Source organism: Micropterus dolomieu, linkage group LG01, assembly GCF_021292245.1.
Source record: "Micropterus dolomieu isolate WLL.071019.BEF.003 ecotype Adirondacks linkage group LG01, ASM2129224v1, whole genome shotgun sequence".
Taxonomy (NCBI): domain Eukaryota; kingdom Metazoa; phylum Chordata; class Actinopteri; order Centrarchiformes; family Centrarchidae; genus Micropterus; species Micropterus dolomieu.
In genome coordinates, this window is record NC_060150.1 from 12,845,644 (window position 1) to 12,858,760 (window position 13,117).

Here is a 13,117-nt window from a genome sequence, read left to right on the forward strand (position 1 = left end):
GTTTAGCTTTTTGCATCCAGGATGGTTTAAATTCTGGGGGAAACTTTAAATTCTTGTAACAAAAATGAACCAAATGTTTTTGATGTGAGCTCAAAAAGGTTGCCTGTGATATAAACGCAAAAATACCAGTGCAGGCTGCTGATCAAACATATGCAAGAATCATGTTTAACTTTGTTGTAGGGTGTGTAGTGTAAAAGTGACAGAAAGGAAGACGGTTCTCCTTCTCGGCTTGTGCGCTGACGAAAACACCAATCCATCACTGCTGCTCAAACATGATGGGAATCCTGCACAAAATTTGTAACTGTCATGTGTGGAGTAATGATGAATTTAGCTCCTCAATATAGTCACATTAAGGGAAGTCTCTCTGCCACTACATCTGCCATATTGATATATGTGAACGTTTGATTTTGAACATTTGGACAGATCGCACCTCGCTGAAACGTAATAAAACATTTTAATCTGTTTTTATGACTGTTAATTGGCCTGATTCAAAATGAATGAGCTCCAGAGGGCGTGAGAAAAAGTCCATAACACGGGCTCATTAAGAGAGCCTACTTTCCTCTTTGACACCTAATCAAGCTCAGTTTAGAAGCTTTGTTTTATTGAGCTGATAAATTATTCGGTAAGCAGCTGGCAGATGAAAAGGTTAGCTTCCTGCCCTGGTCGGCGTGGTACCTGACAGTGTCAACTGTGTTTGTACACCTGGGAGTGTGTGCCGAGGTTACCAACAGGCCCCGAGGGATATGAACGAGCTGCAGCCTCAGCCGGCGCCCTCAGCCCTCCAACATCTCCATCAGTGACACATCTGAATGCACCACAGAAGGGTAGAGCAGATGTTTAGTGCTCTGGCGCACATGTGTATGCTATTTGAGTCGCCCCTTCCAGAGAAGACACTTTGTCCGCAGACATCTCGCTGCAGTGTCGACTCACTTTCCCCAAGTAGGGCCAAGCGCATTATATTGTTAGATCAACCTCAGATTAGTGCAGCTCAACAGGTATCATTAGACAGTCAATTCTAATTCCTCCACACGTTCACTCTTCTCTTCTACAATCGAGGCTGACAAAGTGAATGCCCTGCTAATCCTAAGAAATTATTTTGACAGTGATTAATGCTAACATATGCCAGAGGTGTGTTCCCCACCTTGAAATAAATGATAATATACAGTTAATTATAATGAAATATTCAAATAATATTCAGTAATCTGTTTTTGAGCATGTTTTAACTATTTCAGTTTTAATGATCAAGGTTGAGAAGAAAATTGTGTATCTTGCTGATTATTATGTCTCAACAGAACATTTAGAAGTTGTGGAGGATAACCCTCTTAATTTCTCAGTACATTTCCAAATATTTGTCTTGGGGTAGAAGTTAGACATTTTTAACAATCAAATCATTCATGCAGACTCTCATAGTATATATATAAAAAGTATTAGTAGAAGATTAAAGGCTACTCATTTATTTCATGGTTCTTTTTCTGACAGAAATGCAATATTAAAGTTTACATAAGTAAGTTTTCAGTGGCGTATAAAGACCTTTCATAACCCGTTATGGTTTTATTGCCTTAGAATGACATATTTCTATCCACATACACCGCGGGTCCCCTGACATGTTGCGCCGCCATGTTTCTACAGTAGCCCGGATGGATGAGTTTGTTATGTCACTTTTACTTCAGTATGTTTTGTTACTTTTAGTTCAGTGTGTAAGTTTTAGTTGCATCTAGTGGAAGAGAAATTTGGACAAATGGGGGCCTTCACGTATTATATAGCACAAGAGCTGACAAAGTGTGCCGGCCACTGTAGCTTGTCCTGCACGCTTGGAAAGGGAGGGGTGAGCGGTGCATTCAGTGGTGTTGGAATAATTAGAATCTTTTTTTCCTCTTTAAATCTTTATTGGAAAAAGAGAAATAAAGTGTACACGGGACCTAAAGAAGTATACAGAACTTTGATTTGTGCAAAATCACATACTGCATATACAACATTTGTAATATGGGTATAACGGTTAGTTTGCTGTCTATGTAGAGTGAACTAGATGTCTGCGTGTTGTTTATATGCTCTGATCATGCTAATCCAACACATCTTTGTAGTAGCGTCCTTGTTGATTCCACATTCCGACTTAAGAGCATGTGAACACACCGACGTCGGAAGAACGAATTCACAACTCAGAAAATGTGAACATCAGAGGAGCATGTGAATGCATCGTGAGCAGTTGCAATTCGCAACCCTCACCACTTGATGCCACTAAAAATGACTGAACACTGAACCTTTAAAAGTTAAATGGAGACACATTCTTGTATTTAGTGATTTTACACAATTTTGTTATTTAAACGAATGATGAAGAGTGTCTTAAATGTAAATGCTCTGTATTTGTATAATGCCTTGGTCTTTGCGACCACCATTCACCCACTGAGCCGAAGTGCTCAAACAGAAACTAACATTCACGCACATTCATACAGCCTGGAGGAGCTGAGGATTGAACCGCCAATTTTTCTACTGACAGGCAACCCTCTCTACCTCCTGAGCCACAGCCGCCTGCTGACATTAAAGGCTTCAAAAAGTCTTAAAATGGATATGAAATTAAGGCTGGAAATGGACTTTAACACAGTTAAATTTACTGGGGTACATCATTAGGTTTTAGAAATGTCTTAAAGGGTTACTCCAACAGATTTGTTTTACACTTCCATAAAGGAGACTCACAAGAGAAAGAGAAAAAAATTGTCAGAAATGAAGCAGGAGAGGCTGAAATATACTGACTTTTAGTCCCTTGTATGATTCAAGCTCCAAAATTTCCCATAATGCAACTCATTAGCATTTTTCATGAGCCTCAATGAGTATATTGAACAGCTGATAGCGGATAAACTAGTCAGATCCTGTCAAAATATAATAAAAATAAGTCTCTTTTAATTTGCCACCCTGCCCTCCTCTACCTACCATCTTCATAGTTTGCCTCCCACTACAGGGCCTAACAGGGCTACCTGGGATCTGCCCCCTTGCCCACGTTAACTCACCTCTCACCAAAAACAAAAATAGCTGTCCTCTTTTGTGTGAGTCCAGGAGAGACGAGTCATACCTACAGCGGCTGTTTCTCACTGTCTGGTTTTCCTCTGAAAAGCCTTCAGAGGAGACGGTCTCGGTCCTCAGAGTGCTGCCAAGTGTGGGCGTCAATTTGAGGTGTTGCTTCTCTTGTTTGAATGACAGCTTAGAGACACACTTGTTGGATGTCGGATGCGCGGAGAGAGACAGAAACAAGCAGCCAAGAGACATTTAAAGACATGAAAAATTGGGCTTGTCTGGCTTGTCCTGTGACTTTTTTCTCAGTGCTGTGCTTATGGCAGTGATGTTTACAGAAGTGAGGATTCCAGGGTAAGGAATATGTTCTGTTATAATTGTTCTTTTGAGCAATAGATGCAAGGAAATTGATCCTGTGGCTTCAGGTTACACCAGGGTTGTCTGCTACTGCCACTGTTAAATTGAATTTGTTTTATATTGAGTGTAATTAAACAACATTGGCTTTGTTCTCGGGGTGAACAATGAGACTTTCAGATCCACAGCGTTGTTGTGCTCTTGTGTTTGCATTGCATTCCAAAGCTTGCTTTGCACTTATTTCCAATCATGTACCAGCCCTCTAAGTAAAGCTTTTTGAGTGTGTGTGTGTGTGTGTGTGTGTGTGTGTGTGTGTGTGTGTGTGTGTGTGTTCACCCTCATGCAGGAGCTCTGGCGGGTGTTTGCGAGTGTGCATGCGTGCCTGCCTGCTTGTGTGCCATTTTTGTAATCTGTAAATGAGCTTACCCGCACGCACGTTTTTGATCCTGGTCTTACTCATTTTCTTTATTACAGCAGCAGTGGGATTTTTAGATTAAATATCATTTACCATAAATCTCTTCCTAGAAAAGTGAAATGCAAAACACTTTGTCGGGTCTATGTTTCCCAGAACAAAAGGGAGTCAGGCTGATAAGGCCCTCACATATATCGGCATATCAGCAAACAGGCTGGAGTGTTTTCACAGCAGTGATTACTCTGTGTACTGAGAGCTTTAGCACATTAGCTGGCGACATTTGTTTTATACTTGTGCTTAGCAGTGAGTTAACTTGTTGACCATGTTTGGTTGAACTGGGCCGTTTCTGTAAATGTCACGTCTGTGATCAATTGCACTTGTCCAAAGCAGTTAGGCTGAATATGGAGAACAAATTATTCAGTAAAAACATGTGATGTAAGTATGGATAATTATCTAGCGCCACGTGCTTGCCAATTTGACCAACCAGGAAAACGACTCAAATTTTTCAAATATTTGCATTTAATATAGTTTTTGTTTACGTTTTTATGGTTACCGCCCTGTTGAATGGAAGCATAAATGACTTATGAAAATAGAGCAACTCGCTGTGGTTTTTTCATTGTTGCTAGGCAGAAAATAAACACATAATTCTGACCCGATTGGACAACGACGTCGGTTGAATTTTTTTCAACTCAAGGTGTTCAGTGTGCTCCTGTGAGCGCAACACTTCTCCTGCCTAGAAAACAACCGAAAAAATGACACCTGTCAGATCAGCGACCTCACAATCTTATTAACCAGCGTCAACGTGTGTCAGCTCTCCAGAAAAGCAGCAATTTTATCACATTCGCTCCACGGTAAGGCTGAACGATTTCAGATTTGTTACTTATTTTTTAAGCTCTTTATCTTCTGTATTATTCCACAAGACAAGCAATAAATCTTTGTGTAGTTTGACTAATACAATATTAAATAGGTTAAACGTAAACTGTTCTTTCCTGGGCCAGGCCGAGATGTTGTGATGAAATTAGATGAATTGATATGAATGGCTTAAAGAAGCAAAAAAGAAAGTCTGTTTTCTCATATTTACAAGGAAATAATAAATCTAGACTATAGTATATAGATAATTTTTTCCTTTATCTCCCCACCTTTTATTGAAGGATTGGTCCATATTCATAACTTGTGTCGGTATTTACCATCATTATAAACCAAGCAGCAAATACTGTAGATGCAGGCAGGACAAGCTTTAAGTGGAAATGAAAACACAAGTTTAAAAAGAGCATCCTCAGGTGTTGCAGTGGCTTATTAAAGAGGGAAGGTGATGCCACTAGCTGGCACTGATTTGTTTTTGTCTTAGTCATAAGTGAACCAGCTTTCCAGGGACGTCTGCAATGTTTACCACTGGAGCAAGAACTGGGGCTGCACATGAGTCACACACACACACACACACACACACACACACACACACACACACACTGAGGCCAGTAAGTGTTTGGCATGTAAGTGCCAGGTACAGTAAGTGAGTATTTGTGAATGAGAGGTTTCAACTTTACATTGTAATATGCAAAAATAATAAATTAACCCATTCCACGAACACTATTAAAAGCACGTCTACTGCAGGATATAAACTGTGTTCAGATTAGATTTTTACTGCTTCATTTTGCAGGGTCTGTGTGGGCGTGAGCACCTTTTATGGCTCTGAACCGGTGAACTTGACACCGTGCTCCTTTCCTCGAAGGCTCAGCGGTATCTAGGTTACAAGCGCAACAGTTTATACAGCCTCGAAACACAACACAAAGTGCGAGGCAAACAAAATAAACACTAATGAGCAGGGTCAGGAGATTGCATCGTTGGGCTGGTACCCAAGATTGGAACCAGTGGTGGTAGATTTGTTGCTTTGCATATGCAGATTTATGTCTTGTACAAACTAGTCAAGTTGTGTTGCATCAGAGTCAAAATTAGATTTATTGACTCTGTTTAAAAGGGAATACCATTCACAGTTCTGTTTGTACACCTGCCAGTTTCCGTTACTAGTTCTTAATTTCATGCAGTTTCTTTACTGTTGTTTGTCTGGCGAGCATAATGCGATGTGACACTAATATGAAAACACAAACACAAATGGCGCTGAAAACAAACAGGTCAAAACTGAATTAGTAGGCTGTTGGATAATCAAAAAACAAATAAACAGGAAACTGGTTGGAAAGAGAAGATATATTTATCTAAAGCTATGATCTTGATCTCACAAGTTAATTACTAGCTCCAACTTGAGGTAAGCATCTTGCGTCAGATGCTTGGTGGGTTTTTAGCTCTTAAGGGGCCGGTATAGTTTGTTAGAAGAGTTTGTCGAACAGTTGAATAGATTCAGAAGCCCCTTCCCCCACACCTTTTCTGACGTTGTATTAGTGTCAGAAACTGACGATCTGACATTCACTCCCACTTCGCACCTTGATTGACCAGCTGTATAGATGTCTCAGCTCTCTCTTTTCATTCAGGATACAACTATTTCTGTGTCAAACAACCAAACGCGACACTACGAAAGCCTTGTGAAAGTGTGTGAAAATGTGCACTGTTATCACCATATTTAAACGATATTGCAGTTACCTAATGATGATGATACCTAACAGTGGATTACTTAACAAATCTGAGGCAGAACATTCAAAAAAAATTTTTTTGACAAATATGCATGAATAAAATGAATTCAAATGTTTTTTAAGTCTCTTTTCCTCAACAAAATAACTATGTTAATGGAAAGTGCTAATTCATTGCCCAGCCCTAGGTCTTCACGGTACAAATTAAGCTACTGCTAGCAGGCGCAAAGACAGGGATCAGCCTGGCTCTGTCCAAAGGTAACAAAAAATAGCAAAATGTCAAACTATTCCTTCGGATATTCTCATCATAATCATTTTTTTCTGAATCCTAATTTGGATTGGGGTCTGCTGCAGATTGTATTTGTGTATAACTGTGAGTGCACTTTTATTATGTGGTCAGTAGGGAGTTTTGGCAGGAATGGCGAGGGACTGCTGCTGACGTAAACAGTATTGCAGACAAGGCAGTTACACACACGTACTGTATATACCCTGGTGTAGGGTTTGTTTCCTTGCTGGTTTGGGACAGCTGGCACAAGAGACACAAAGCGCTGTAATGTACTGTACAGTACCATCATGCGTTGGACTGAAGTCTCCTGCTCCTGCTGTGTTGTCTATGCTTGTCCTCATGATCCTATCTGAAGTGTTGATAAAACATTCTGGAGGTCGTGTCTAGTCCTCTCTCTCTGGGTCTCATACTTTCAAGGTAATTGTTGTCGTGGCCAAAAACTAATCTTGTAGGTTTATTAGGGCAGGCTCTAATAAAACTCAGGCTCCTGCACCATTGCCCTGCTGCTGACAGTCTTGTATTTTGCCTTAGTGGACTTGGCACGGACAGAAAGAAGTTTCACCAGATTTTGACATTCATTTTCAGTTAAAGATGATTATTTTTTTTTTGGATTGTCATTTTTGACAACCAGCAGCTTTGAGTACTAATCCCCAGAATAATTTGCCCATTTTTCTGTCATCTGAACCATCTTTGGGCCTCACCCATGTCTTTAATAAACACTGCAGAACAGTACGCACACAGATCTCTAGATGGCTATACATCTATATTATGGATTTACTTTTTATTACACCTGCCAGATACTATTAATGGGGCAGCAGTGGCACAGTGATTTAAGGAACAGACTTGGGACTGGAAGATCACTGGCTTACTGGCTGGTAAATGGAAAAAAGCAAATGAGAAGCACTTTCCCTTCCTCTAGTAAGACAGGAAACTAAGGTGGCCTTGAGCAAGAAACATAATTCCTAACTGGTCCAGTAAAGCCGCCACAGTGCGGCTGTAGTTTCCCTGGGCATATGTTTGCATATGCTTCCTAATCAATCATCTTCAGTTTAAAAAAAAAGTAAAATAAATGTAAAAGCTTCTCTGCAGTGGCTGCCTGTACAGATGTGAATATAAGGTGGTTCATGAATTAAATCTACATTTCTCTCATCCTACTTTAGGTTCTGGCCCCCTCACTGACCTCTTTTCATCCTCTTCCCCAAATGCATGCAATCACACTGCTTAAATCAAGGGGTGAAAGGGTTAAAAGTTTTCGCTGCAATAAAGAGGGCCCGGCTTATCCCTGAGTCTATTTTTAGAAGCACACACACAGGATATGCGCACGTGCATGCACGGCGAACAAACAGTCATTATTTTTGGTCTCCCGTGCTGATTCTCTTCTTCACAACTGAGCAGATTGTCGCCGTGTGTCATGCAAAAATGGAGCACGGGACGAGTGCATGCATGACACAACCACTGCCTCTTTTGTGCGCCGGTCAGTGTGATACGAGCATGAGCCTCATCCAGGGTAATTTCAAGCCTTATTGTCACATTTGTCTGCCGGCCACTTGTGCTGACATGTTGTTTCTACCGTACAAAACCAAATTATGAAATTGTGGCTGATTGCAAAATGCACTTGAGCGGCGTGTTCCCACAATGCCGCACCCTCCTCTCCCGATCTGAACCCGGTGAACAGAGATGAGGTTCCTGCCAGCCAGACAGTTCGTCAGTCCTGTCCTCTCATGTGCCACCAACTTGGCTGAACATGACCAATAGTCCATCCCAGAACAAACCCAGGGGGGTCTCTTGTGCAACGACCGATCCCCTACATGCACAAGCTCCGCTTTGTCCTTGTACAAATGGAGCTCAGCACCCATCTTGTCCCGCTGCACCCATCCCCCTTCAAAAACAAACTAATCATGGCCTTTTATACAGGGTAGATGTCCTAGTACATTGGAAAAGCTCTGTTTTTAATTGGTATCAGGACAGAGACAGCAGAGAGGGAACATGAGCTAATGAAAGGAACGGGACGCATCTTTTGTCCCCGTGTCTTTTGTCTCGTCCCAGTTGAGAAACTGGATACACTGTGTTCTGCCAACAAGCTGTCAGCGGCAATTACGGTTTACACTGCCGACTCAGAGCCCCATCCTTATGACATTGTGCTCCACAGTGTGACACGAAGCATGGACGTCTGACCTGGGCATCCAGCAAAGTACAATGTTATGCAACTGGATCAAAGTACCATCACTGGTTGGACTTACGAACACACGAACACTTGAAAAGGTCAAGTAAAATATGCCAAATGTTGAATGGCGCACCTGTTACTCTGTATTCATAGTAGCTGTTGAGACACTGTCATCTCACATGTTGTGGGTGTTTGTTGTTGTAAGGCATTAGGCCCAGCTAGCGAGGCTTTACAGTTACATCACAATTCTCCTAGCAACCGTGTGTGGCACCATCATGGACGTCCATTAAGAATCGACTGTGTGCAAATAATCATTAAATATATGAAAACCACTCGGGAGAAAGAGAGAGTGTATGTGAGGAGTGGTGTGTTGAGGTCACTTCAATAATACATGTATTTATCCATTTTCTGTACCTAATAATTGCTAAACCACAGGGGGCTGCAGTCTGTCCCAGAATGCACTGGGCAGGGATGCACCCTTCACAGCTAGATGGTTAGAAATGCAGTTTTCTGCCATTAACATCAAGAGCTTTGGACCTCTCATATAGTTGCTCGGGCGTGTGTTATGACACCCTCTACGTAGTTTATTATGTTGCATGACCACTGGCAGCATGCATCATATTGAACTCTGAAATCTTTTGAAAAGTACTACAGATTTGGATGCAGGAAACAGTCATCCATCTGATTGTCAAAGTTGTATTTCAGTTTAGCTGTTTGGCTTTATATAAATAAAATACCGTTAGTGAATCGGGAACAAAAGAAACCATGGCGTGGCTGTTTAAAGTCCGACCAAACAAACCAAAGACGTCAGCTTTGACCGCTCTCCCTTAATCAGGCGTATGCTCATAAATTTGCAGCTTTTTGAATAGTATATCTACTAATATCTAAGCACGCATTCTGTAAATTATAAATGAGATATTAAATCACGTACAAATCTGTCACGGTCATTAGATTAATAAATCGGAACTGCAGGTTTAGCGCAGGTGTTGCCATCAGTGCTCACTGAAAATCTTTGAGTCTGAGTTGAGTTATTTGCAGTGTTTTAGTTTTTGTGCATTTGTAGCTCTAGCATCTCCAGAGTTTTGGGTTCTGGTCCCTTCGTTGGTCTACTGACCTCATGACTTTAATGTGTTTTGGACGTGCAGCAGACACCCGCATTCTAATGACCAATTCCCAACTAATTTGTGATTTTATATCAAATGACAGCATTCAACAAGAAGCACAAAGAAGCACTTAGACACCACGGCAAATTGTATTGCAGCTTTGTTTTTCCGACTCTGCTAGAATGAAATGAGGGTCAGATGGTTGTTTCCGACTGTTCACAGGACGCAAACTGGTGGCAGCTCACGCAGGGGTCACCCATTCTCTTTTATCAGTCGCCGTGACGTCAGCCGGCGCCCTCGGGAAGCAAATTTGCGACCCAGAGGAAAAGGCTCTTCAAGGAGAGGCGTGTTTGATTAATCGTATTGTTCCTGTCTGGTTCACCTTGCTCACTGGAGTCACCCTGGACGAAGCAGCCAGAACGGAAGTGCACTGAATGTAATGAGGCTGGAGCATCCTTCCTCTCTTTCTCTGTCACTGTCTCTCTTTGTGAACGCCACAGTGGCACAAACATGTCATTTCTACTAGATAACAAAGGCCTCTGTCAACATACAGTATGCAGTCCGGGGTCAAGCTCTCCTGTCTCTCCAGGCTGTCACAAAACTCCATATGGCAGTGCAGCAGACAGAGCCATCCACCATTTGGTTAGCTCATCACTCCTGAATCCCTCCTCATTTACAGTGCAGATCATAACATGCATGTTTTTGACGAGCGGTAGCTGCATTAGCTTGAGTTGACTGACTCTCTGCCTGAGGCTAGCCGAGGCTATTTATAGCTCCCCGTCTCCCGATGCTTGCCCAGTGGGACCAAGAAGAGAGGAGAGAAAGAAAGAAAGAAAGAAAGAAAGAAAGAAAGAAAGAAAAAGAAGGAAGGAGCTGAAGGGAGGAGGGGGCTGCTGGGTAACTAGGCTACATTCAAGATTGATGGACCCTGTTGCCAAGGTATAGGGCCCTTCTCCTCTGCGTGTATGTGGTTTGTTGCTTCATTATGTCCCTCGTTGTCTCTCTCGGTCTCCTACTCTGCGTCTTACATATGCACGTATGTTTGTCCACACCTGTGCTCCTTCTGCGTGCGTCTCAGGTATCAGCCGTGCGGTTTGGACTGAAAGCTTATACGCTTTGTCTAACTAACCACAGACAAAGACATCCGTCCCCCTAATTCCCTGCACTTAAGTCAGAGATGTAAAGCTGCTACCAGCAATTTGTGCAAAGACTGGCATAGAATTACGGCAAGCCACAGGTGTCATAACACACGGTCGCACCTCATTTCCATTGCAAAATCCGTCAGCGTCTATCATTTGAATAGGCTCGTCAAGAGATATCAACTATCACTGATGTGGATCTGTTTTTGGAGGCACAGGGACGTGTGAGGAGGCGTGACCACCTGTCTGTGCTCGCAGTGTTTCCTCAGCCTTTACATAAAGTGTGACACTGTGTGTACGTACGTGAAACCGCAGATTTGACCCGCGCCCCCCCGTGTCTTGCAAAAGTTTTGGAAGCACCTGTTTTGAGGTTGTTTCTTTTTATCATAACACATCAGGCGGCAGCTGCCAGATCAGCCACTGGTGGGCGGATTTAGGTAAATAAACATGGGTGCTGGGATTCGTTTGAACAGGACCAAACGTGATGTTCGAGTCCACACCCAAGTTCTCACAGGGATTGGTGCATCAGGGGTGCAGCCATTCATGCAAGGTGGTGCGAGACGAATATACGCACACATAATCAGTGCATGATACATCCTTCAGCTTCATGCCTAATTAAGGTGTGTGTGTGTGTGTGTGTGTGTGTGTGTGTGTGTGTGTGTGTGTGTGTGTTTGCCAGTCTGGTCCAGAGAGAATTCCAGAAATAGATCGTGCACAGTGAGACATTCGCCTGTTTTCTTTTCTTTTATTCCTCCAAAGGGATTTTACATGGCTTTTCATCTCCCTTCCAAAGGAATAATTGCATGTTAGTGCGCCTCAGATGTCTTTAAGCCTTGTGCTCAGAATATATATGGATCAGGTGCTTATAATTACTAAAAATACACACACACACACACACACACATATATATATATATGTGTGTGTGTGTATATATAGAAAGAGAGAAAGAATGTGTGTGTCAGTAGTCACAGATTTGTGTGCAGTTGCCATGCATGTCATTTCCATCCTCTTCTCTCGCCTCCCTTTTTGCGCCGTTTTGTTGTTTTCCTCCATCGCCTCATCCTCCTCGCCTCCCTCTCCTCTCTCCCTTCCTTACCTCTATCTTCCCCCTCTCCCCCAATGCGTTCTCCTCCTCCTCCTCCTCCTCCACCTCCTCCTCCACCACCACCCTTCTCTGTCGCTCTTCTTTTTATAGCCATGTCTTCCCAGGGCTCGGCAGCTACAAAAGCCTTTTCATGTTGCCACTATAATTACAGCCTACACACTTTGCACACACACACACACACACACACACACACTCACTCACACACACACCCATGGACACGCATGCATACACACACACACACAGGAGAGGAGCGCGGCAACAGCACTGTGTCTTTGTGTCTGCATGTGTGCGTTGTGTGTGCGTGCTCCGCATGTGCTGTTATACACAAAAGGGTGAGCTATTTTTACCTCTGTCCCTCCCTCTCCTCCTCTCCACCCCCCACCCCCCCAATCCCTCTCTGCTGCCAGCCACATTTGCTATGCTGAGCACAGGCAGTATCAGTTCGAGCCCCAACATCCCTCCTCTCGCACACTGAACTCACACACGAGCACACAGGAGCTGATGACGGCTGCTCCCTCGGTATCCCTCGGATTTCAGGCTTATTTTAGAGCTCCTCTGCAGGCGAGCATCTCTGAAAATTCACAGCTCACTCTTTTCACTGGTCATGGATCGGGCGGCTGGTCGGGTGGTGGTAGCAGAACCGTGGCATGTGCTCACAGCTATGCGGATGACCTGAAGCCCGCTTGGCTTGGACTGTGGTCTTAACTGCCTGATTAGCAGGTTTGTCGCTGGAAGCTTGTCTCAATGTTGCGGACCATATTTGAAGCGGAGTGTGCTCTCTCTCCCACAGAGGGGATCCTGGGAAAGGAGCAGCCGCTGGAGGTTCTGAAGACATCGGCGCTCAACCACATCCCAACAGGTTGGATACTCCTGTGTGTGTGTGTGTGTGTGTGTATTTGTGTGTTTGTGCATGAGTTTCTGCAAACCAAAGCCTGTTTGTGTGTGTGTACCTACGAGATTTCACTATTAACC

At 43.1% G+C, this 13,117-nt stretch overlaps 1 protein-coding gene across 12 annotated transcripts in view; it reads left to right on the plus strand.

Moving 5' to 3' along the window:
- Nucleotides 1–13,117, plus strand: part of LOC123976199 (histone deacetylase 4-like) — a 58,318-nt gene that overhangs the window by 5,694 nt on the left and 39,507 nt on the right. For 7 of the 12 annotated variants that reach the window (XR_006826292.1, XM_046058135.1, XM_046058154.1 and 4 more), the window contains exon 3: nucleotides 12,936–13,004. The exons of 1 other annotated variant lie outside the window; for it this stretch is intronic. Coding sequence is in view for 10 of the 11 variants with exons in the window: in XM_046058135.1 (XP_045914091.1) it covers nucleotides 12,936–13,004 (69 nt within the window). In the remaining variant the exon portion in view is untranslated. Of the gene's footprint in view, nucleotides 1–12,889; nucleotides 13,005–13,117 lie in introns of those variants that run through there. 4 more of the 12 variants (XM_046058179.1, XM_046058213.1, XM_046058188.1 and 1 more) reach the window with 1 other exon arrangement.